Source organism: Macadamia integrifolia, chromosome 12, assembly GCF_013358625.1.
Source record: "Macadamia integrifolia cultivar HAES 741 chromosome 12, SCU_Mint_v3, whole genome shotgun sequence".
Classification (NCBI taxonomy): domain Eukaryota; kingdom Viridiplantae; phylum Streptophyta; class Magnoliopsida; order Proteales; family Proteaceae; genus Macadamia; species Macadamia integrifolia.
In genome coordinates this window covers 28,177,637-28,203,780 of record NC_056568.1, presented here as the reverse complement: position 1 = coordinate 28,203,780, position 26,144 = coordinate 28,177,637, and the positions used below count along the sequence as shown (strand labels likewise).

Below are 26,144 nucleotides of genomic sequence, written 5' to 3'. Positions count from 1 at the left end.
CCATGAATGGAAACTGAGACAGTCATAACTAAACACAGGTTACCATAGTCTTTGCTAAGAAAAATATAAGCAAAAAACTAATATGCTAAAGAAAGATAAAGAAAAGGTAGATTGATCTACTTGACAAAACTAATTTACTAATAAAAGATAAAAGACTAAGACTACCCTACTTGAAAAGAAAAAGGTAAAAGATAAATATGCATGGTGTTGGACCTTAGGAGTGAAAGTTTGGCCCTGACAACCCGAACCCGCCTTAGCCCACCCTGAGTCTGAACAAGGATGAGGGTGGGTTAGGGTTGAAAACCCCCAACCTGGGTCAGGGTTGGGTCAGGCTCGGGTTGAGGCCTCAGCCTGGCCCAACCTGACCCAACCTGGCCCGAAATTTAACCTTGAACTTTTATATTAGAATCCTCACTCCAATGATCGGATTTGTGAGGGGATTCCCTCTTCACTAGACTGCTAGCGTACCCTACTCTGCCCTGCCCTGCTAGAGTACCCTACACCGCGACCTTCCATTGGCCCAAAAAAGTATTTTTTCACACTACTGGCTAAAAAACCATCTTTTTTCTCCATTGGTAAAAAAATTACCCCTATCACCCTATTGTCTCAAAAAAACATATTTTCACCTCATTGGCCCCAAAAAGCATATTTGCACCTCATTGGCCAAAGAAAATTACCCTTCACCCCATTGGCCCAAAAATTCACTTTGTTAACCCATTGGCCAAGAGATTTTACATTTTAACCCTAATGGCCAAGGAAATCCCTCTTTCCTCCCCATTGGTCCAAAAAATCTATAAATACCCCCTCCCTTTGATTTTACACATTCAAGCCTCCTAGTGAGCACCCCTTATAGAGAAGCTTTGCCCTCTCTCCTCCCCTCCCCCTTTGAATCTCTTCAATTCTTTGGAGAGATCTTCATAAGATCCGAAGTGTTCTTCGGGCCATCGAAGTTCTTCAATCATTTGTTTTTTTTTTTTTTTTGAGCATTTTGTGTAGGAGAAACTCCACCTTAGTCTCCCCCCCTTTGAGGTTCTTCAAGTCTTCGAAGTGATCTTCATAAGTCTCCGGATATTCAAAGTGTTCTTCGGGCCTTCAAAGTTCCTCAATCATTTACGTTTCGTCAAGCCCTCCCATAGCCAATTCCTTGCAGAAGCTCTGTGGAAGTACTACCTCAGCCTAGCTCTTCCATAGCCTATTTCTAGCGAAAGCTCTGCCAGAGTGCCACTTCAGCCTAGCCCTCCCATAGCCTATCCATAGTGGAAGTTCTGCCAGAGTGCCACCTCATCCTATCCCTCCCATAGCTTATTCCCAATGTGCCACCTCAGCTTAGCCCTCCTATAGCCTATCCCCAACAGGATCTCTATAGGAGTGCCACCTCAACCAAAATTCAGAAGTAGCCCATCCCTAGTGGAAGCTCTGCTGAATTTTCCAAGCCGAAACTCTGTCTAAATATTATCACAGTCAACATATCTTGAAAAAGGAAGTTGGAGGTCAAGACCATCTTCCCCTGAGCCAGGAGAATTCACAAGAAAGTTTGTGCCAACACTAATCGGGGTTCACCCCTGTTGACCCGAAATAGGGGTCAAACTCAGGTATAATTTGTCACCCAAATTAGCATAATGTAGATTTTATATTGACATTATTTTAGTATACATAATTATTTAAATTCAGTCAATGTATATATGTACAATAACCTAACCATTCATGTGGAATATAAATAATTGTGGAAAATATTCATTCTCAAGCATCTAGTAGGAAAATTGGTTGAACCGGGTAGATTGGGTGCCTAATACCTTCCCAATTCTATAACCTGACATGTACCCTAAATCTTTTGACCAGACCAACTTCCGGACCATTTTCTCAAGAATTGGGCCCACCCCCGTGTCCTAGGCCCTTAATCCTAGGTGGCGACCCCAAACCCTTTTGCATGATCCCAATCCCCCGTATTGGACCATCATCAAATTCCCGTATCAATGATGACCTTTACACTCCTGCGAAATATGCCTCCACGTATCTTCAAGCGGTGGTACGATGGTGCCGGGCCTGTGGGTAAGCACACACGGCACACCCCTCCCTAAGAAAGAGAAAGAGAGGAGAGAGGGTTGAATGCTAAGCTCTCCCCCCCCCCAAAAAAGGGGAACAGAAGAGGAGATCTCCGGCCACTACCCTCACACTGACCTCCATCTTGGGCTACTTTGTGCATCAGTCAACCTGATCGTATTCGATCAGCATGATCGGTTAGCATGATTGATCAGTCTAACTAATCAACTCTTTAACATAAGGTCTTCATTCGTATTCTGATTGGTCATTCTATTCTATCAACTCCTTAACACAGGGTCTTCCTTAATCGACTGTCCTAATTGGTCAGAATCGATCGACTCTTTAACACAAGGTTCTCATTTATCAATCAGCCTCATTGGTCAGTCTAAACGATCAACTCCTTAATATAGGGCCCTCATTTATCAACCAACCTGATCTGTCAGATGAATTGGTCAATCTAACCGACCAACTCCCTAACACAAGGTCCTTACTTATCAATCAACCTGATCGGTCAGTCTGGACAGTCAACTCCTTAGTTCAGAATCCTCATTTATTGGTCAATAGACCGATGTCGGGTCGATCAATCCATTATTATATGCTTATTTTTATTTTCTATCAGACTGACAAAAATAGGGTGCAAACAAAAACCTCTATTTCTTAAAGAAACTAAGAAATATAAAGGTCATAATTTGCAAAATGGACTATTACCTAGAAGGTAGCTTTGACAACTTGGGAAAAATGGATCAATGCCAATGTAAATCCTAAGAAGACCGTGGTTTTTAATTTTTCTTTAGGGGCTATTATACCTCTCATTTCAGATAAGGAACAACTCTTGTGTACTTTTTTTTTTCTTTATTCATTTTTTCCCCTTTCTTCCTTGCTAATGCACTAACTCAGATTAATCTTCTTGTTAGTTCTTGGTTCATAGAATTAGACTTTGTACAGTTACGGAGCATGGAAAGTGGCCATAATGGGAGTTGCTCTGTAGGTTATTCCTCCCACTGGTTGGACATCCGTGGAGAGACTTGACAATGCAGCCCAGCTTTTCAACAGATCCTTCAAGGAAAGGGCTGAGGTGGCATTGCAGAGCTGAGCAGAGGAGGGGAGGGGCTGGCAGAAGATGGGGGAGGGTGGGTGAGGGGGTTGGGGAGGGAGGAAAGGGAGGTGTGGGGTTGCTTCATGGTGTTGGCTGAAAAAGAAGAAGAGGAGAGAGAAAATGATAAAAAAAAATTCGAAAGAAAATGATAATAAATATAATAAAAAATAGATAAGAAAAGAAAAGAGAGATAATGATTTGGTCAACAAGTGAAAAGGAGAGATAATTTGAGGAGAAGGAGACCTAAGAGTTTAAATGTAGGGGAGTATTAGAAATAAAGTTTAAAGCTAGTAGGGGGCTATTAGTAATATAATGATTTTGGATGTTATTAGGGAACCAAATAGCCCCAACCCAAGTGATTCTACTAGCCGGTTGTCTCACAATGTGTACTCTCCTCATTCAATACCCATCCTCCATAGGGATGTCAAGTCTTCCAAGCTATCTCTAAATGATATTTACGGAGCTCTAAGTATTTGATTTTAGATCTTCACAACATTAGGTCAAGGGACTTTAGGTTACTTGGACCAGTATGAAAGCATTCTGGGTCCAAGTAACCTAAGGTCCCTTGAACTAATATTGTCGCTTGACGTTGATTCAAGGAGCTTGTCTTGAAGCACTCCCATTCCAATTATGGGTAGCCCGCAAGTAAATAACTGCTTTGATAATACAAAAGGAGAAAGAGAGAGAGAGAGAGAGAGAGAGAGAGAGAGAGAGAGAAGGAAGATGCTATTCTCCTTACTCTAGGTTAACGATGTAAACAGATATTCAAAAATTCGAATTTGATTCACATTCGTATTCACGTAGATGTTTTCTTATTCGTTTAGGAATACCCAGATTCGAATTTAGATAATCCAGAAAAAAAAATTATCCATTCCGAATAAAATAAAATAAAAGTAAGTAATGATCTAGTGGGTTTTTATAGATTTAATAGGTTCTAAAGACTGAGAAAATAAAATCTTGGACTAAGACAACTATGAGACATAGATTAAGATCTAACCATGTTGATCCTTCAGAGGGTGGATGATCTGGATTACAAGTCAAATATATAAACAGATAGTAAAATATTCAAATTCAATTCGTATATGCATCCATTTAAGGGTATCCGTATCTAATTAAAGAATATCTAAATTCGATCACTTTCAATCTGTATCCAATCTGCAGCCAATCCTTTTACATTTCTACTCCAGGACAAGGACACGTACTGTGTCGCGTGACTTTTATTTTGTCTATTTTTCTTTCCTTTTTTACTTCAACGAAATAACTTGGAAAGCCTAAGGTGTCAACTCAAGCATTCTCAATCCAATTATGGGCGGCCCACAAGTAAAGAACTGCTTTACTAATAAAGATCCTACTTTCACCAAAAAGAAAAGACCAAATGACTTGGAAAGACAAGTGATCAAGTGAGTCAAGTCAGGCACTCACAATCCCCCAATCCAATTATGGGCGGTGGGCAGTCCACGAGTAATGAACTGCTTTCATAATAAAGACTTCTTTTTTTTTTTTTTTGGGCAAAACTTTGATAAGAAAGATGCTACTTAAAAAAAATAATAAAGATGCTACCTCAACCGGGGAAGAGAGATGGGTCAAGTCAAGCACTCCCAATCCAATTATAGGCGGCCCACAAGTAAAGATCTGTTTTAACAATAAAGATTTTTTTTCTTTTTTTTTTTGATAAAACTTTGATAATAAAGATGCTACTCCCACCGTGGGAGAGAGGGAGAGAGGGGTCAAGTCAAGCACTCATAATCCAATTATAGGCTGCCCACAAGTAAGGAACTGCTTTGAAAATAAAGATACTACTTTCACTTTTGGGTTGGGTTGGGTTGGGTTAGGGGTTGGGTTAGGGGAAGGGGAAGCGGAAGGGATATGAACCCAACCTCTAAATAAATAGCATGGAAGCAAACAAGCTGCCAATGAATGTATTAAAAGCAAAAAAGAATTAAAGTCATGAGTAGGCCTCTCGTGTTGCTTCCTCTCCTCTTCATCGTCCTGTTATGGCCATCAGTTGCAACATCAACTTTGCAACTGGCAAAGCCCAATTGCCCTAGTGAATGTGGTAATATCCATGTTCCTTACCCTTTCGGCTTCGGTTCCAAAGAGTGTTACAGAAATAATGATTTCAAGCTAACCTGCGACAAAAGCAACAACCCTGCAAAACTGATTGGAGGGACAAACATTGAAGTTCTACATGTTTCATATCAAGGACAGCTGCATATACTTTCTGCTATAAGTTACGATTGCTACAATAAGTCCGGTCAATCGAGTGGTCGGATGGAAAGTTTTACGACTACGGAAGACCAAACCATCCTCACCGTGTCTGATACAGAAAACATTTTCACAGCTTTGGGTTGCGACACCATGTCTATCCTTACGGGTTACAATGGCCTGAACTTCCAGAGTGGGTGTAGCATGATTTGCAGCAACGTATCTGATGTGGTCAATGGCTCTTGCAACGGCATAGGTTGTTGCCAGACCTCAATTCCAAAGGGTTTCGGAAGCTTCAATATTTCTGTTGATAGCTATCAACATCACATCCAAGTCTTTGATTTCAATCCCTGCAGCTACGCTTTCATCGTTCAAAGTAGCTGGTTCAACTTCTCTGTCTCTGATCTCCTCAATTTCAAAAGTATTGGGGAAACTGTCCCTGTTGTGTACGATTGGGCAGTAGATCTAAAGTCTTGTGAAGAAGCTGTGAAAAACCAGACTACTTACGCATGCAAAAATAGCAAATGTGTCCCCTCCAAGAACGGTCTTGGCTACAGCTGCACTTGTTTCGAAGGTTATGAAGGGAACCCTTACCTCGATCATGGATGCCAAGGTAACTTTGAACCACCAACCCTAACCCTAACCCTAACCCTATCTCATATCATATATATTTTTTTTTGGAAAGAGGGTGCTAAGATGATTCGAATCTAAGTAAGATGCTTCCTGAGGTGCTTTACCCACTAAAAATCGAGTTCAGATTCTTTACCCTATGTGATCCGAGAATCCAAAACTCTACAAATCACCAATGGACCAACCCCCTTGGGTTCATGTTCCTTCTTCTCTTAACTTTTACAAAATAATATTATTGCTTACTGTTCTTGTGTATGTGTGTTGGGTGCTGGATGTCATGAAGACGTGGATGAATGTAAATTCGCTACAAAAAAGAATTGCTCTAAGAATGCTATATGCAAAAACACTCTTGGGAGTTATAACTGCTATTGTCCAAAAGGCTTCTATGGCGACGGTTTTGAAAATGGGACTCGCTGTGTTGAACGGGTTTCTATCCCGGTGACAAAAATAATTGCAGGTAATTTTTTTTTTTCCTTTTAAACGTTTGTTCCTGTAATAATTTTTTTTTTTAAATAAGAATAGTAAATTTAGGTGCTATTTTCTTTCTTGCTTAATTGTTTCGGCGAAAAAAAAAAATCCTGCACGCAAAGGGTAAATTTTCAACCTGCACGCAAAGGGTAAATTTTCAACTAAGGTTAGCATACAATTAAGTACCCTACATATGTTAATTTGAGATGAAATTTAAAAGAGACAAATCATTTACACATGTGAGTGCATCGGTTTCATTGGCAAACTTTTCCCATATTCTTAAGTCACTTATTATACATCAAATTTTATCATTTTTCTCTTCTTACATGGTATTTCCTTGTATACAAACATTATCTTCCTTTCATTTTTTTAACATGGATTTTGCACTTGTATACATACAAACATGAAAAATTCGGGGGGCTTCTTATTGATGATATTGTTGTCAATTAATTTTGATTCTTGTTTCAACGATACTAATGTGTCTAACCTAAGATGTTCTGAGTTTAAATTTACGTGGAGTATCGGAGAATCTCAAGTGAGAGCATCTCTTGCAAACTTAATCGAGTTCTTCTGAATGATAGTTGGCTTTCTTATTTCCCAATGTCAGAGGTAAATTTTGAGGTTCTGGAAAATTTGGATCATAGTCCTATTGCGATCACTATTGCCCCGTGTATTTCTTTTGGCCCTTAACCTTTCAAATTTTTTTATATGTAGGCCTCTCATAGTGATTTCCTACCTCTCTCCAGTTAAGGATAGATCTCCCTCCCTTATCATCTTTGCTCAGAATTAAAGTATGTTAAGAATGTTTTGAAAGCTTGGAGTAAGAACACATTTGGTAATATTTCTCAATCTGTGGAAGATTGCAGATCCCATATTTCTGCTCTCCAATCTTGGCTCCAAGCTGATCAACGAAATTCTAGCTTAGGTTTGGAAGAGAGGGTTATCTCTTCTAGGTTAGGTGACCTTCTTAAGAAGGAAGAGAGTTTCTTCAGGAAGAAATCTAGGATTAAGTTGTTAACCCATGGGGACTCCAACACCGCTTATTTTCATAAACCAGTGAGGACTAGGCGAAGTCTTAGTTCTATCTATTCTATTAGAAAACCTGATAGCTCTTTACTCTCAAATCCAGATGCAATTAAATCAGCTTTTATTTCTCACTTCTCTAGGAAATTTAATCCATCCACTTGCAATCCCATTGTTCCTATTCTAGATGATATTTCCTTTCACAAATGTTTCCCTTGACCTTAGAAGGGTTCTATCAACTATTCCTTTAGATTATGAGATTTCTGGTGTCATAAATTCCCATAAATTTGATAAAGCTCTTATTCCTGAGGGCTTCAATTTCGATTTTCTAGCTTGGGATATTATCAAGGATGATCTTTGATCCGTTGTCAATAGTTTCTTCTTTAACTCATCCAGGATTAGAAGCATCAATCAAACTTTTATATGTCCTATCCCAAAGTTTGAGGGGGGTTATCAGGTTTCATCTTTCCGGCCTATTTCTCTTGCTAACCTTCTTTATAAGTTTATTGCAAAGATCATTGCAAATAGACTTTAAGTTGATTATTGATTCTCCTGCAAAGATCAGGCTGCGTTCATCCCTGGGAGAAGTATTACTGATAATATCCTCCTTTGTTATGAAATTGTTAAGGGTTTTGATAGGAAAAACCATCCTCCTTCTGTCCTTCTTAAGTGGATATTCATAAGGCATTTGATTCTATCAAGTGGACCTATATTGACCAACTTCTTTCCAAGATGAATTTCTCTCATATTTTCATTAATTGGATTCATTGTTGCATTTCATCTCTTCATTTCTTTGTTTTGGTTAAAAGTTCCCCTAAATGTTATTTTGAATCCAAGTTGGAGATCTGGCAAGGCTGTCCCATCTCGCCTCTGCTATTTTCTATTGCCACGGAGAATCTCTCTAAATTCCTATTGATCAAAACTGAGGCAAACTACATCCAACCTGTCCCTAAGGGCAAGGCTTTGAAGATCACCTACCTTTTGTTTGCTGATGACCTTATGATCTTTGCTAAAGCCTCTTTCATATGTGTTTGCTTTTTCTGACGTTTTAGCATCCTTCTCTACTATGTCTAGGCTTTCTATCAATCCTCAACAATCTCTCTCCTTGTTTGGAGGATTTTCTGTGCATCTTAAAACGTAAATTGGTGCAATATTGGGCATTCTTGAGGTCCACCTTCCTGTCACAGATCTAAGATTGCCCTTGTTTCCTTGAAGCTTCCTGCTAATCATTGTTCTCTTATTCTTGATATGCTTTGCAAGAGACTTCAACTTTGGAAAAGTAAACTTTTAACTTTTACTAGTCTCCTTGAGCACATTAGATTAGTTATGCAAAACTCCTATATTTTCTGGTTTGAGGTTTTTGGGCTTTTAGCTTCTATCTCTTCAAAGATCAGATCTCTTAGGGCTTCCTTCCTTTGAAAATGTCAAGACAGTGTAAATTTTTTGCATCTCATTAGTTGGGGTAAGGTATGACTTCCAAAAAGGAAAGGAGGTTTTGGTCTTCATAGAGTTAAAAAGTGTAATATTGTGAGGATTGTTAAAGCGTAATATTGTGAGGATTGTTACGCTTATTTGGAATATTCCTTCTCGAAAGAAGAGCATATGGGTTGACTAGGTGCATTCTAGATACCTCAAGTCTAGCTTCATGTGGACTACCCCTTATCCTTTGGATGTTTCTTGTGCCTGGAGGAAAATCCTAAACTATAGACTTTTTGTGTCTGAGAAAATTCAATCTTCTATTGATGATGGCTCCGACAAATTTCTTTGGCTTGACAATTGGCATCTTGATGGTGTATTTATTTTAAAATATGGTGACAGAATCAGGTATGATGTTGGTTCAGATAGGTTTGCTAAGGTTTCCTCCATCTTAAGAAATAGGAATTGGCTTCCTGGCCCGAGTATTTCTCTCTCTCTCTCTCTCTGGAATAAGCTCCCCAATATTCGCTTCAAGCCTAGGGGTAGTGGGGTTTCAGTTCAATGGAATAACTATAGTAATTTTTTTTTTCTAAAAGTGAGCAAGTGAATATATTGATAAAACATTAATTTACAAGTATAACTTCCAACAAAAAGAAAAAAAAAGGAAATAAAAGACAATGAGCTACCACTCCACCTTTGGGGTGCCCAGCAGCAGAGAGGCAACTCAATCAAAAAGGAAATCTACTTATGTGAATTTATATCGTGGTCTCAATTGAAAGTCCCAATTAACATCATACTGAATGAATGATGGTGTTGAGTTACAAGAACTTGACAACCTCTTTTTTACAGCATGCTTGGTTAATTTATCAGCCACGACATTTCCTTCTCGATAACAGTGTAAAATATACCATGAAATGCATCCAAATACTGTTTGAACTGCCTCCATTTTTGCTGGAAGGTCCTAGGGATTCTTTGGTTTTTTATAAAATTGACAACTGCTTGAGAATTGCATTCTATCCATAGGTATTCAATCTTCAGAGAGAGAGAGAGAGCAACTTGCTACCCAATAAAAAAAACAAAGAATTCTTCTACAAAGTTACTTCCAACTCCTTTATATGTTGCAAAACAATGTAGGATAGTACCATCACAGATCCTAAATGTGCCTCCAACTCCAAGCAGCCTAGATTACCAAGGGAGCTCCCCTCGATATTCAGCTTGAAGTACTGTCCTTGTGGAAGAGACCAAATTACTTTAATAATTTTTCATTGTTGGAGCTCTGGAAATTGGTAATATTAGTTTCATGGAAATCAATAGTTCTGTGACTAAGTTGATATGGATCTTCGTCATTGATGAAAAATCTTGCAGCTCATAGATAATAGCCTTCACAACCAAAGTAGCTAAACAGTGTTTAGAATCATATATGCATTCATATCTTTCCGCCCATAATTGATAGGGGACCAATATGGCCACAGCCAGCCACAACTTCCCTAGACAAACCACCTTGGATTTTCTCCTCCACCACTTAAAAATCTCTTCAATAGATGGAAAACCACACCATCATTGATTGAAGAAGTTCATCACCTCGAACCATACTTGACCTGCAAAATCACAATCCAAAAAATACACCAGTTTTGCTGCTTAGAATCTAGTGCGCCTTAGAGCTCCTGTTGTTCCATGGTTTAGTTCTTCCATCCCTAGACATCCATTTACCTTTGTTAACCTGATGTGTGTAAATCGGTTGAATGTTCAAGTCCCGAGATGTCAAACTCAAATAATCAGGGAATTTTTTTGTTGTGCGCCTTTTCCAGGTTGGGTGAAATTGAATATTAATGGATTCTCCCTTGGCAATCTGGGTAAAGCAGGTGTTGGTTGTATTTTTACAGATTGCAGAGTCAGGTTTTATGCCATTTTAGAGATTTACTGGGAGTAATAACAAATTATGAAGCGGAATTTTGAGCGCTGATAGTGGGTATTACAATGGTTAAGCAATTTGAGTTCAGGAAGATATGGATTGAAAGTGATTCAGCTGCAGTGGTGATGATGGTTTCGAAGGGGGTAGTTCCTTGGCTTTTTGTAAAAAATTGGCTGGTTTACAGAGGTATCTTAATCAAACTAAGTGGAAGATTTCTCATTGCTTTCGAGAAGCAAACCCGATAGCTGACCATTTGAAAATGTCAATGACGAAGTATGAAGCTTTGGCTCCTCTCTCTGAGTGGTCTCCAATAATGTAGAATTTTCTAAGAGAAGACGGTCTCAGATGTCCTCGGTATAGGATGGATTAAGGGTTGGTTTTGATGTTTTAGTAGTTTTTCTTCTTTATTGCTTCTTGCTAGTTTCTTCTCCTATTGATGGCAATGTCGAAGGTGGGGTTGGAACTAGTGAAATAATTCATTTTTTTAGTTTCCCTAGCTCATTGTTCTTTTCACAGTATATATGGATTTGCAAGAGAACCAGTGCATTCTACCCCAAAGGATAGGAATATAGTTACAGTTGTGACTCTTGTATGATTTTTGTTGTCATAGTGACACATTTAAATGTATGTTCCTGTACACAAGTATATCTCCAATGGAAAAAACATGATAGGATTGGGTGAAATTCACTAAGGTGGTACATTCAATTCGATTGTGTCTTCCTCAATAGTAGATGTGGTATTTTCTAAAGGTGATGTCATCAAAGTTTCTGAACATTCAATTTAATTATGTATTTCTTGACAGTAAAGATGATATTTTTCCAAAGGTGATGTCATCAAGGTTTGTGAACAAATATTCATATGTCCTGCTTGGAAATAAGAACTTTCTCTTCCTCTCATGCCCTTTACCTTAAGCCTAACAAAGATTGGATATTTTGCTTGCCCTATCGCTTTCATTGTTTAGAAAGGGACACTAACTTAGGAGCTTTTTTACCCAAAGGTGATTGAATTTTTAAATGTTAGTATTCTTTTCACAATTAATACAAGAAAATAAGAGGACCAATGAATCTCTGTCCCAAATGATAGGAATACATCATCACCTTTAACTCTTACAAAGGCTTTTCCAATGGAAGTGTTCAAAGATCGTATTTCTAAAATGAATATTATTGACTTTTTGATATGCTTGGTTAGTGGAAGATTTGCTTCTTGTTGACTATTTGTTTCTGTTTAAAGCTTTAGTTTGTATGTTTTGAGCACGGTTTGATAGATAATATAGTTATGTTATGCATTCGATTTTAGCATTTATCTTACACAAAGTTATTCTATCATCAATTTATTTGTTGATTGCTTTATGGTTTTATTTGAGCATGGTTTATGGGTAATTTTTACCACAGTTTAAAAGGCAGTACTTGCCACAGCTATAGACAATTTTGTCACAATTTAAAAAGTAGTAATTATCATAGTTCAAAGGCAATGTTTGTCACAATTTATAGGTAGAAAACCACAGTTAGATATTAACCCCAAATCAAATGTGATTTGCCATAGTAAAGGTCAATATCACAGTTAAGGATCTATATGGAATGACAACAGTGTTATTTGAGGATATGTCACATTTCCATGTTAATATCCCACATAGATTTGTATTAAGAAATTTAATCATGTTTGTAATAATAGAAAGTTGTATACCGTATATTGAGATGTATCTTCTGCTATTGTTATGTGATTGATTTTTCAAATAAAACATAGTAAAAATGGTTAATGTAATGAGATTCTATGGCCACACCAATATAAAATACATCCTTATAATTAATTTAACCCAAGTGAAAAATTATTGGATTTATGAGCTTAATTAATTATTCGGGTTGATTAAATGGATGAGAGTCAAGTTGCATGAATCAGTTCACCCTCAGGTCTAGGGATAGGCTGGCCCAACCCATTGTGGTTTAGGGTCTTGGGTACAGAATAAATTATAAATACTTAATTTTAGATCTCTACAGTCATTATTCACTCTTCTCCACTTTAACATTAAAATGAGACAACTTAAGGAGATCTGAGGGGCTGTAGAAGATCCATAGCCAAGAGAAGGAAACTGTAAAGAACTACATCGATCATCTTCAACATACTAGGTATAAGGTACTAATCGATTATTTATGTTTTGATTCAACTTTGTGTTCTAGTTATCTATATGGGAACCTATTAGAGTCTGTTGTGAAACCCTAAATGTACAGTCTAACACAAGTCACCACCTCCAGTTACCTTTCACCACCTCTAGCCATAGAAAACCCTCATGTTAAGGATAACTTTTAGATTAAAATAATAGTTAATTTACATCTAAATATGTTCTGTTTTTGTGCAGGTACTAGTGCCGGCTTTGTGTTTCTCTTTTTTATCATTTGGTTTTTATATTGGGCAATTACAAGAAGACAAAAACTTAGAGAGAAATTCTTCCAAGAAAATGGAGGCATACTATTACAACAACAAATCGCTTCACATAAAGGGGTCAAAGATATTGCCAAGATTTTCTCCATAAGAATGTTAAAGAAGGCAACCAATAACTTCCATGAGAGTCGAATAATCGGTCAAGGTGGGTTTGGTACAGTTTACAAGTGAATTTTATCAAGTGGAAAAGTAGTTGCCATTAAGAGATCCAAAATTATGGACAAATGTCAGATTATACAGTTTATAAATGAGGTTGATATCCTTTCTCAAATCAATCATAGACATGTGGTGAAGCTCTTGGGCTGTTGCCTAGAGACAAAGGTTCCATTGTTAGTTTATGAGTTCGTGTCTAATGGGACCCTCTTCCAACATATTCATAGCGAGAATCAAGCACCTTCTCTTTCATGGGAAAATCGTTTAAGAATTGCTGCAGAAATGGCTGATGCTCTAGCCTATTTGCACCCTTCTCATGCAATACCTATCTTTGATCGAGATGTCAAGTCTTCTAATATATTACTCGATGATAAATACAGGGCTAAAGTATCTGATTTTGGAGCTTCCAGATTAGTTCCTTCTAATCAAACTCAAAAGACTACAATAATTCAAGGGACTTATGAGTACTTAGACCCAGAATGTTATCCTACGGGTCAATTAACAGATAAAAGTGATTTTTATAGTTTTGGAGTTGTTCTAGCAGAGCTTTTGACTGGAAAAAATCCACTTTTCTTTGATGTTTCCCTACCAAATCTGAGTTGTATTCCAAGATCTATGCTAGGCCCTGTTGGGTCTTAAGATCGAATGAGTTGTCTCATTTGGGATGTCTTCTCCTTAATGGTGTGTTGTGGTTGCCCTTGTAATGTTAATTGTTGTGTTATTGTTATTGTTAGCATTCAGCCGAACTAAGGTGGAGATTTCAGGTTTTCAATTTTTATCCTAATAAGTTTCTTCTTTGTGCAGGTGAGAGGAAAGACAATGTTCTAACGATTTAAGCACTTTAAGGCTTATTGTATACTTGGGATGTTGGAGTGGTTGTGGAGCCTTTTTCTTCTCTAGAGGTACTTGGACTGGAGGTTAGGAGTTTAGGGATGTTGGCTTAGATTTTCTGTACTAGTCAGTTTCTTTTGAATCTATCGTTATTTTATTGTGTGATTGGTCAAAGTTAGATTTAATCATAATTTGGAAGTTGTGGTTTTTATTCTTATTGGTGATTTTCAATTAAAGTGGTTTTTCTTTCCGTTAAGTATATAAAACAAAATGAATATTCAAAATAAACTAGGGACGGTCATATTAATAGTGATAGATTGACCATATCTATGATGATTAATGGAACGCACCCATCTCATGAACCATAAATGGGAGTAGAGGAGTACTAGGTTGGGAAGCCTCCACAAGTGTTGATCACGAATCTAGGTTCCTCGCGCTTGAAGATTGATCTCACTAACAAAACTGGCTCTCTAGGGTCTTTTGCAATTTCCTACACGAATCTCTCCAACAGTTCTGTGAGCAAACTGTGTCTAACGTTATGTGACTAAAGGGACCTTAAAGTGACTATTTATAGTAATTCACCCTAATTCACCCAACTCTAACTACTCCCACAATAGTTGGGCTGGGTTTATCCCTTAAAATGGGTCAAACCACTATATGCCCATATGAGTCAACCATATTATAAGTGTGGCCCAAAACCGAACACACTCTACAATTTTAAACCCTTGAACTTTCCTTTACTAGTAACCAGATGGCTACATTTTTTTCACTGAAGATCAGATAATATTAATAGAAAAAATGATAATACAAAAAAATTATGAAAAAATAACAAAACGTGAGAAAAGAGCCCCAACCGAATATCTGTTACAAACAGAATTTGAAACCAAACTTTATTTTATTTTTTATTTTTTATTTTTTATTTTTTATTTTTTATTTTTTATTTTTTATTTTTTATTTTTTATTTTTTATTTTTATTTTTTATTTTTTATTTTTTATTTTTATTTTTTATATTATTTTTATTATTTTATTTATTTATTTTTATTTTTTGGATAAAATAACGAGACATCATTTGCCCTTCAATATAGCTGGTTTAAATTTTAATAGATGGGTAAATATCATGATTTCAAATATAATTGTATGGAAAAAAGTTTAAATGAATAAAATCCGTTGTTGATCTTCCATTTTCTTTGTCAACCAGTGAGATAGTAAAAAAAGCAGAAGATTTTTTCCTTTTTTGTTGAGATTCCTTTTTCGTCAACAAATGTGAGAGAAAAAAAGTGAGAGATAACCAGTAATAAATTCATGGCAGTATTGGCTGATCCTAATGGATCAGACGTATCGGCCGATCCAAATAGATATCGGCTGTAACCGATATCAACACAGTACTTGTTATCGATTGAAAATCAAAAAAATTAACGCCTTTTTAACCGATTCAACAGATATCACACCAAAACCAGCCAATAATATAATCATGAATACTCTATCTTCTACAAGACTACGTCCAAAAAACCTCTCCTTATATTCTTGCAATGATGCCTATCTCACTACTGTTATGTCACGGTGAAATGAATCAATTATGATGGTTGGAAATAGGGATAGACATTACTGCAAGGAGAGCAGAATTAGATCCCTTAAAATTTTATTCAGAAGTGCATATGTGGGCGTGGAGTCCGGATCAAGTCCTCTTTTGAGAACCTCATCTTGAATTTTCATATATTTTCTTTGTCAGCGCATGTATTCCATTAAAATCCATTACCCGGATTACCTATTATGTTCTCTCTCTCTCTCTCTAAATGATATTCCTTATCTCTCTTTTGACTTAAATGCTATACACCGTTGCTCTTCAAAAAGTCATTTTCTATTTTTATTTTAATTAACTGATTTGTATAGTATTAACACAAAACTCTCTCTCTCTCTCTCTCTCTCTCTCTCTCTCTCTCTCTCTCTCTCTCTCTCTCTCTCTCTCTCCATGCTGATCCGATACAACACCAATGTGGATCCAATATGATACTGATTCAATCCAATCTGATACCGATCAATGTATTGTTATCAAAAAATTCAAGATCAGAATCGTATTGTGACCAATATTGATCTATATCAAAGTATTGTAAAAATTGAAAGACTCGATATCATCCCCAGCCAAATGGACATATTATTAATGCGTCATATCTCTAAGTCACCACCATGCTGGTATAAAGTTTTCTTCCACCCATAGAGGATAGTTCACCCACCATCCTAGGGTTCACAAACCCTATAGGGTTTTTGTATAAGTCTAAAATACCCTCTTGGTAACTCTATAGCTGAAGGAATCTCGCTTTCTTTCATGACCAACTTTTTCTTCAGCCACAGTGATTCATTCACCATAGGCTTCATATGAATGGGAGAGGATATCATAATGATATTTTGTATTTATACTAAAGTCCTATAGGGATTTGTGAACCCTCAAATGGTAGGTGAACTGTCCTCTATGGATGTGTAAAACTTTCTTCTATTAATAGTTTACCAATATTTCATTTATTTTTAATTTTTATTTATATCGGATTAGTATTTCCGAGACCAATACACAAACATATTTGAAGGATTAAAATAAAAATCGAAGGTTAAGTTATAATTAAAAGGAAAAATATAAAATATAAAATGGAAATACTGAGAGGTGTGAGGACGAGCGTTGTAATCCTATTCTCTATTGATAGTGAAGCAGGATCTAATCTCATCGAGGATGTAGACAATCTTGCCGAACCTCATAAACCTATGTGCATTGTTTGTTCTTGTTTTTCCATTGTTTTCTGCATCATTTTAGGGTTGTGTTTATTACAGGTTACACATGTCTATCTCTAAGTTGTACAAGAATTGAAACTCAAGTTCTCATACGAGGACTTGATCTGGACTCATGGGCGTGGGGGTACACAAGAGTGTAGAACAAATAATTAAAGAAAAGATGACTGAAAAGTAACAAAAAGGGAAATCACCGCTACCTAGTAATGCTGCCCTTGTGCCACCACGGGGTCAATAAGGTGATGCGCATTGACATCATCAGGGATGAGTTTTGGGGGTTTTACAAGGGTGGGGTCATCATTTCACCATTCTCTGTGTCTAGGCGTGGGAACCACGCAATCAAGAAGTGTTCCCCACCCCCTATTGGTGTACGATGTCTTGTAGTCCATCGCAGTTTAATCTAGGAAGTACTGGTGTAGGCCTCCAACAGAACAACGGTCCCTCTTACTGAGGGAAATTTTATACTTTCTGGTATTGGGGTTTTTTCGCTATATATTTGTGGCAAGGTTCTCTTTCTCTCTAAGCAATCTGAGAGAGGTGTGAGGACGAGCATTGCAATCCTATCCTCTATTAATACTAAAGCAGGGATCTCATCTAACCGAGGACGTGGGCAATCATTTCGAACCTCGTAAATATTGTTTATTCTTGTTTTTCCATTCTTTTTTGGGTTCTGTTTCTACATCCCCCACTCCCACTCCCCCAACCCAAAAAAAGAGAAGAAAAAACGCTATCCGATAGTGTCCAGTGCCAAGACATAGCGGGTATGCTGGCTTATGCTAAAGATTCTTGCTTGAACCCTCCCATTGGCTGCGAGCGCTGGTGTATATATATATATATTCCTCCCTCCCCAACCCCTTCACTTTACCCTACCTATGCCCTGAACCTAGCCCTTCCCTCCTCAGCCATTACCTCCGAGGATCTGTTTAACATATTTAACAAGAGAATGTATACCTTTGGGCAAGATAAAAGCAAGGTCTTTGAAGCTTCTGGTCGACAGGAGTCTCGAACAGAGAGTTCTAAGTCCATTTTATTTTAAGTAGGTGGTTCTTCTCGATCCACTTCGATTTCTCCCCTTCCTTCCTCCTCTTTGAGCCCCTCTAAATTTTACAGAACTTCTTACTTCTTCTTATACCTATCATTTCAGGTAAGGAACAGCTTGTGTATTTATTGCTCATCTTTATCTTTTCAGCGTTACTCAATTTTTCTCCTTATTCTCATGGTTTTAGAGTATGGTTTCGGAACGAGTATCAGTCATCCCCGAGACCGTTATGGTATCGAAAAAAAATTGGTATGAGATTGCCTATATCGGATAAAAATACCTTTACTTTATGTTAAAAATGATTTTTTTGAGTTTTTTATCCCCTCTTCCATACGTTCAACCAATATAGTATCGAGATCGAATACTTGTCAAACCAATACAAATCATCCCCATCTCTCCCAGATACCGATACTTAAAACCATGCTTATTCTTGTCTTGTTAACGGGAGTTGCTCTATAGGTTTTTCCCCATTTGCAATTTCTGAATGTAGTCATCGCACTGGTTGGACAGGCGTGAAGAAACTCAACAATGCAGCCCAGCATTTCAATAGTTCCTTCGAGGGGAGGGCTGAGAGGTGGTTGTAGGGCTGGGCAGCGGCGGGGGCTAGGGAGGAAAAGCGGGGGTGCAGGGTTTCTTCGTCGTGTTCTCTGAAGAAGAAGAAAAGAGAAAATGGTAATAAATGTAATAAAACAGATTTTGGAATACGGGTCTTCTCTATTTTTTTCACTTCAATAGAGCCAGAATCATTTTTTGAATTTCGGAGTATCCATGATGAGAGAACAGAAACGTCCATGATCATAATATAAACTTTTATATTTTGTTCAGCTCCATTATAATTCACAATTCCACAACAAAAAGCTACAGGGTTTATAAGATATTTGTAGGCATACCCAGTAAAATGTTTATCCTTTCAGACAAGTACCCATGGACAGTGTTGCTAAAAGCAAACACAGGAGAAAAGAAGCAATATCTTCCCAACTTACAAAAAAATTGATCAAAAAATGGGTCAAAACCCTATAGCATTCTCCAATCTCAGTCCTGCTTACCCTGAAAAGAACAACAGAACATCAATAAATTCACACTAGGTCAAAAAACAGGAAAATGTTCATCAGCAACACAAGTACACAGCTGCAGGCCCCAACTGTTCAATCAGTGACACAAGTCCTGCATATTGATTTCTTGCCACATCCAAGAACACCATAAAAAAATAATAATAAATAAAAATATGAGAAACATCTCAGAATCCTTATTCATGTGCATTCTTCACTCAGACAGTAGGTTGACAACATCAATTTAAGATACTTTCCGAGCTTTTTCCTAATAGAATATCAAGACCATTGAAAAGGAAAAACCCTACACTGAAAAGAACTGGAGTTGACCCATCAATATCTTAGCCCAGTTTCTTGATCAATAATTCTTGCATCTCCACTTAGATTTAGAAGACCATAAATGGCAGCTTGCAACATTAGTACCCTGTCTCAGAGCCCTTCAAGAAAAGAGATAAAAGTAGAAGCTTTTGATTAGAAACTCCTTCAAGAAAAACCTCAGCCTCGCTTTTTGTACTTGTATCCCATATCTCTGTTCCCCAGAAGTAGATCTTATGCTTAATTAGGATTTAATCCCTGCCTTCTCCTCTAATAACTGCTAATTTCATTTTCATAAATGCTCAACATAGTAGCAGAAGGCCCAACCTTTTAATTAATAGTAAAAAAGAAGCAAATAAGGAAGTACTTACGTAATATCTTAAGAGTATGTGACCTTTCACATCTGATTATTAGGAATTTGTCTGCTACTTTTTTGCCCATTTGACGGGGGGAAATTAAGGGGATAAAAGGAAAGAGATTAATAACTAAAGGGGTAAAAGAACAGAAAATCCACCCTGCCATGGCATTCTTCAAGTCCTCTCTGTTTGAAAACAAAAATGAAACAAAAGGTGAGACCCCTTTTTCTTTATTGGATAGGTATTTTTTTTTTCTTTATTTTTGAAAACAAAAATGAAACAAAGGGCCCTAGATCTCTCTCTAGTTGCCAACCATATCAAGAATAAGAACAGAGAAAGGAAATTTATGTGGTCATTTAATGAACACTACTCTCGCCAACAGACAATTTATCGAGTCAACAGTCCCACTTTAGCATCCAGAATGAGGAACACCCCACAGTCGGTAGGAATTAACAGGCCATGGACACAATATAAAAATCTTCCATGGGCAACAGCTATCACTCTGAACAAAAACTACACTCTGGGAATCTGATCCATGCCATGGAGGTTAAGTCAATGCCCACAAATAACTAGAATGAATCTCCCTTGACAAGAACAACCTATATAAAATTTCCAGGATAAAACCATCCCTATAGAATTCTTTTTTTTTTTATGGTAGTATCCCTATAGAGTTCATCACTACATAAAATTTGGAAAGCATTGGTAAAATGACCCCGGTCCCACTCTTTTATCACCAAAAGTTACAGAAAATAACCCTCTGCAAAACAATGCTTGATGTTGTTTCTAACCAATGTTGTAGGGAAAGTTACTTGGCATGGTCACCACAATTTATCACCTTCACAAAAGTTTGGCAGACAACAGCATAATATAATGTCAGGAAATACTAACAGTTGGTCCAGATTGCATTAACCCTCCTGAAATGTGATGCAAGGAATAACAGAGCTTTAACCTATGTCTTGACCATTAGCAAAATCAGGCCAATAAAAAGAAAACTCACTCACTCACCAAAAGAAATAATTTTTTTTTTTTTGGGTGGCCGGTGGGGAAGGGGAGATGGAAGACAAAGCATATCCAGTATATGGAACTCATTTACTCTCTGTTTGAGGTCATTTAAATAGATACTATTGGGGAAATTGTTCTCCGCATAATGAAGAAAAGATTGTGGCACAACATTTCTCAAGTCAAATGCCAAAGGTTACTGAAGTTTACAAAGAATATGAAAGAAGTCTATCTATGCAACGCTGAGCTTGTTGGGACCTTTCAGTCTTAGGAGAAAAGATATGATGTGGGGTTTGAGTTGTATAAATGAAAAAGACCACTTTCACAGTAAGAATCCGAGCAGCGAGCACAATGTTGGCCTCTCTGAGCTTGTTCCTTTCTTTACCAGATTTCACTAGGCCAAGACTCTCATTAGTCATTAGCATATAACCCACAGGGAGCCATTGATAAGAAATTTTAAATAAAATCCAAAAGTGTAGAGAACAAGTGCATTAAGGGTAAGGGTGTCAATTGGACGGTTCAGTTCGGTTTCGGTCGGGTTGAATCTGTTTTGGTCTAGAAATGAGGGAGACCAAAACCAATACTTTAAAGAACTTCGGTTTTCGTTCGGTTTCGATTTTGGTCGGGTTTGGTTTCAGTTTATTTCGATTTTTCAATATCGGGTAAATATCGGTTTAGATCGATTTATTATTGAGCTTGAACCATAATGAATCTTACATTCATAACGTATAATGACAAGATTTGACAAAAAACACTTTAAATTTATGATTAAATCATGGTTTATCGTTGTAAGAAAAAGATAACTAATATTGAAACAAATGGATAACAAATTACGAAGAAGATAACTAATATTGAAATCACAAAATGAACCCTATTATCCAATCATTCATTTAACTATCTAACTAGTTTTATAAAGTGAACAAGGAAATCAATGGAAGCATTATTACAATTTACAAATCAATTTCTCTATTCATAACCTAATATTCAATGATTTGGAACAATTCCCCTTACAATAAAAAAAATTGATCACTAATATTGTAAAAAATGGATGGCCAATTCACCAATTTATAATCTCATAATCATTTATTTTCTTATCGATTTTATTCAATTTGGTTATTGGTCGGTTCGGTTTAGACCACTTTTCAACTTGTCCCAACATACCTCAGTCCAAAACCAATCCAATAAGGATCGGTTTGGTTCGGCTCGGATTTTATTGGTTCAAGCTAGGTTTTGACACCCCTAATTAAGGGTACAAATTTGTTAACCTCTTGCCGCATAAATGAAGTGATGACAAAAATCTTTTGTGTCTTAGGCCAAGTCAGCAAGAAGAATAACCATAGAATTCTTAAGAAAGCAGAAGAATAGAGGGACAAGATTCTATTCCACTTATTAAAACACCAACAACAAACCCCCAAAATGATTTAACACATTTAGGACTTGTGTCCTCTATTTCATAGATGTCCGTGGATCAAAAATGAATGTCTGAGTTGAGAAGAGTGTTTTAAAATACTAGAGCACACTCAGGTCACTTTGTCACAAATCAGATTAAGGAAAAGAGAAAGGAGATGGGATAGATGAGGGTGGGATGGCTATCTCAGTCTGGCCCTCTCACCCACAGCTATCTTAGCTATTGAGGAATCCTTTCACAGAATTTAGGAGAAAGTTGCTGCTGCAAATATCATTCATTAATTGTCCAGAAAAAGTTACAGCAATGCCTCTTTTATAGAGGTTTAAACTCCTACACAAAATATGACTAGACATAATAGACTCCTACTTAGCTTAGGACTTAAGCTACTAACTAATTGATGTCTTTGTCCTAAAAAAGTTAAAACACCAAACAAGACTTAATAAAAATAAACTCCAACATGTAGTGGGACTCAAACAAACAATAAAGCAATTTCTACTAGGAGAACCAAGCCCATCGGTAGGCTGGTTCGACCAATCCAGATCAGACCAGATTGGGGTGTTGCTGAGTGGCTGGTTCGACCTTTGGTCTGAACCCTTCTTTCTCCATCTTCGATAAGTAATGCAAAATCTGCTGCTGCTGGACTAATCTACATCAGAGTGAGTAGGAGATTTAAGTTATTTAAAACTTGTAATGATAAGGTGATTTGTAAGGTGTGATTGCTACCATTGGGAAAGCAATAAGGAAGGTTTTATTAGTGCCATTTGGAAACCAATTGTAGTCACTACTGTTGGAAAGTGATAGGATAATGGAAGTCCAAGAGTGATATCTTAATAGTTGATGTAGGCAAGGTTGGCACTTGGTCGAACCACTATAAAATTCTCTTGTACTAAATGTCTTTTATCTCTTTTTCCCTTATTGTTCACATGATTTATTTTTACGCAACTCATATTTCATCATTTTGATAGAGTTAGAGAATTTTATTTGGTACACTCATTCTGCTATACCCAATCCATGCCCCATCTTGGATTGCCAACAATTCAACACTACTAGGAAGGGGAGGAAGAATTCTTACTAAAATGAATCTATCCTCTTTCTAAGATCCTCTTTTTTTCCTTTTTCTTTAGAATCCAGCTGCTGAATTTTATTGCCTTTCTCGTTATTCTACTTACAGCAACAGTTAAGCTATAAATTTGCACAACATATCGCTCAATGTGCAATTGGGAAGAGAGGAATCTTTTTTTTCTTTCTTTTTTTTTTTGTTTTTTCTTTGGAGGGTGTATAAGAAAGGAATTCTAGATGATCCAAGAATATTTTTTTCTTCCTTTTAAGCTCCCATAGAGACTTCACATTATATAGATGCCACTCTGGAGGAGAGTTAATATAGGATGGCACTTTGAGGAACAGCTAGTAGGTAATGTGTAACAAAGCCTATAAGGCTAGAATAGTTAAGGGGCTAATATTCCTGTTTAATGTTTGTTTTGGCATTTAGTTTTATTGATTTGCATTATGTTCTTAATTCGGGGTTTAGAGGTTTCTGGCCCCTCTGTCGTTGGTGTACTCTATCTTTTTTTTTAAATATCATATATTATTATCAGAAAAATGAGGGGGGGACAATAAACTGCCAAAATTGGCAAGTATGGCACAGTCAAATTATACATAAATATAACTACAAACCAAATCAACAACCATAATTAAAAAAGTTGAGCAATGAAAATTTTATATCTAAACACTGTACATGCTCTCAACTGCAAGACATTAAAGATACAACCTACAACTCATAAGTAATTTATAGTATTCATGGAACCTATATTGTAAAAATGGACAGTCATTGCTCTGTGCATTTTTACTGTATCTCGGACTTGAGAGCTGTCTAGTTCAAGATATATAAAGAAGTCTGAGAACAACTTGAAATTTTCTAAGATATTTTCATCATGTCCTTATGGCCAAGTTTGGTTGCAAGGAGAAATAAAGAGAAGGGAAGCAACTAAAGTGATATGATTACTTATTGTGTTTTCATCTGTAGTTTATTTGGTAGATGTTATGTTATGATAGAAATATTTAATGTACAATTATACATTTTGTTTGTGTACAAGGGAAATCAAAGGAAAGAGAAGTAATAAATTGATAAATTAATGTGCATAATAAAGTTGTTTCAAAATAAATATTTTATATTAGCGAATTAATATAGGACTTTAATAAATTAGATTTAAGAACAGATGCACAACCTCGCTCTGATACCACTTGGCAAACTAATATAAGTGGGCTAGGCATATCCTTTTAAGTGGGCCGAACCACCATAGGCCCAATAAATCACCTACATTAATGTAGCTCACATAACCCAATATTCTCCCAGTTGGGCAACACTAATATAGTATTTTTTCACTGAATTCTAGCCATAGATACTCATAACTAAAACCCCACTTGAAACTTTGATTTAAACAATTTGCCTCTCATGTTGAATAATAGCAGAATACACACCTCAATATACGAAATGCATCTACATATTATCACAAACATAAGAAACTCATTATAGATATAAAAACAATGATCTGCCAATACATGCTACTAAGGTTCTAAGTCTAAGAATGATGGCTCTGATATCACTTGTTAGAGAATATTATTAAGGATCTTTCCTTCACAGACCTTAGAACACACACTATTTGAACAGAGTTGTAACATACAATGAACAGGAAATATGGAGACTTTTAGGGACAAATCATATTCAAGCTTTAAAATTTATCCCAACAAAAAATGTCACGAACAAACTAACCCTCTAAGGTCTTCTGCAGTCTCTCAAAGGAATTTTTACCACAACTCTGTGAGGAAGCTGTGTTCTCACATTGTGTGACCACAAGGACTATAGAGACTATTTATAGTAGTCCACCCAGCCTTAATTACTCTCACAATAGGTGGGTTGGGTCTATCCCTTTAAGTGGGTTAAACCATAATGGGCCCAACAAATCACCCACATTAGTGTAGAACCTCTGATATGAGTATCGTCCTAATACTACCACAAGAAGAGATAGAATAATTAAATGTATGTTTTCTCTTATTAGTCATTATTGAATATCATGCTCACGTTAAGTTATGAAAAGTTGAGAGAGAGAGAGAGAGAAAGAAACATAATAAAAAATATCATCAAGAAAGAAAGAAAGAAGAGAGCTAGCTGACCAATAATAACCAAATTGGATAAATGACAAGGGGAAGTAAGACTTTAAACTTTGGTGTTGAAGACCCATAGGCAGCATCCAATGTTGGTGTTCATATATCAGGAGAGACATATGAGGTTGCTTTTAAACTTTGAGTATCACTTTTAGGGAGGGGGGACATATATTGATAGTTCAAAAATCTGTATATGGAATCAGAACATTAAGGTTTACAGTCATACTACAAAACCTTTTGAGTAAACTAAGATAAAATGGGAAATCTATGATTTTAGAGTATAGTGATGATGTGATTAGACATGAAAGCAACGACAAAGATGAAACTAATTCAGAAGTAAAGTTAGATGATGATGATAATATAATATGGTTATTATATATGAACACAACCTCTATATAAATATATATTATGGGAAGCAAACAAGCCAAGCAAATGAATGAATTAGAAGCAATCAAGACAATTGCTGTTGAAATATGATTTTATTTAAGATTATTAGATATAATAATGATTTTTAAGGGGAGATATATTGTTTGAGATTTAAAATGTAACCGCAAGCGTACGAATCAGTGTAGCTACGGGTCGAACACAGGGAGAGCAGCCACCTTATTTTTTATTTCTTTTAATAATGCGAAAGTGAACTGATTAATGGTTGTGATCTAATTCTAATTACCGTCCTAAAAATAACGTCCTAACCATTCGTCATCTAAGAATTTAAAGACGCAAGCCACACAATTAAAATTAAATAAATAAATAACTAAAAGTAAACAACCCACGCAATTAAAAAAATAATAATAAAGGAAAAAAAATGCTGAAATAAAAATAAAGTAAAAG

At 36.6% G+C, this 26,144-nt stretch overlaps 1 protein-coding gene and 1 long non-coding RNA gene across 3 annotated transcripts; one reads left to right on the top strand and one right to left on the bottom strand.

Annotated features, from left to right (window-relative positions):
* The first annotated feature begins 5,029 nt into the window (after positions 1–5,029).
* On the top strand, positions 5,030–14,427 carry LOC122057338 (wall-associated receptor kinase 2-like). 2 transcript variants are annotated; one of them, XM_042619394.1, is made up of 4 exons: positions 5,030–5,954; positions 6,255–6,428; positions 13,144–13,371; positions 14,184–14,427. In XM_042619394.1, exons 1-4 carry the CDS (start codon positions 5,084–5,086, stop codon positions 14,213–14,215), a joined length of 1,305 nt encoding a protein of 434 aa, XP_042475328.1. In that variant the 5' UTR covers positions 5,030–5,083; the 3' UTR covers positions 14,216–14,427. The 2 variants fall into 2 exon arrangements, with proteins under 2 accessions (XP_042475328.1, XP_042475329.1); XM_042619395.1 differs by lacking the exon at positions 13,144–13,371 and having other exon boundaries at positions 5,031–5,954.
* Positions 14,428–18,839: 4,412 nt separating this feature from the next.
* Positions 18,840–19,747, bottom strand: LOC122057247. Its single transcript, XR_006133497.1, has 2 exons — positions 19,382–19,747; positions 18,840–19,071 (listed from the first exon to the last, which is right to left on the bottom strand). It is a non-coding gene; the product is annotated as an uncharacterized LOC122057247 (long non-coding RNA).
* Between the last annotated feature and the right edge of the window lie 6,397 nt (positions 19,748–26,144).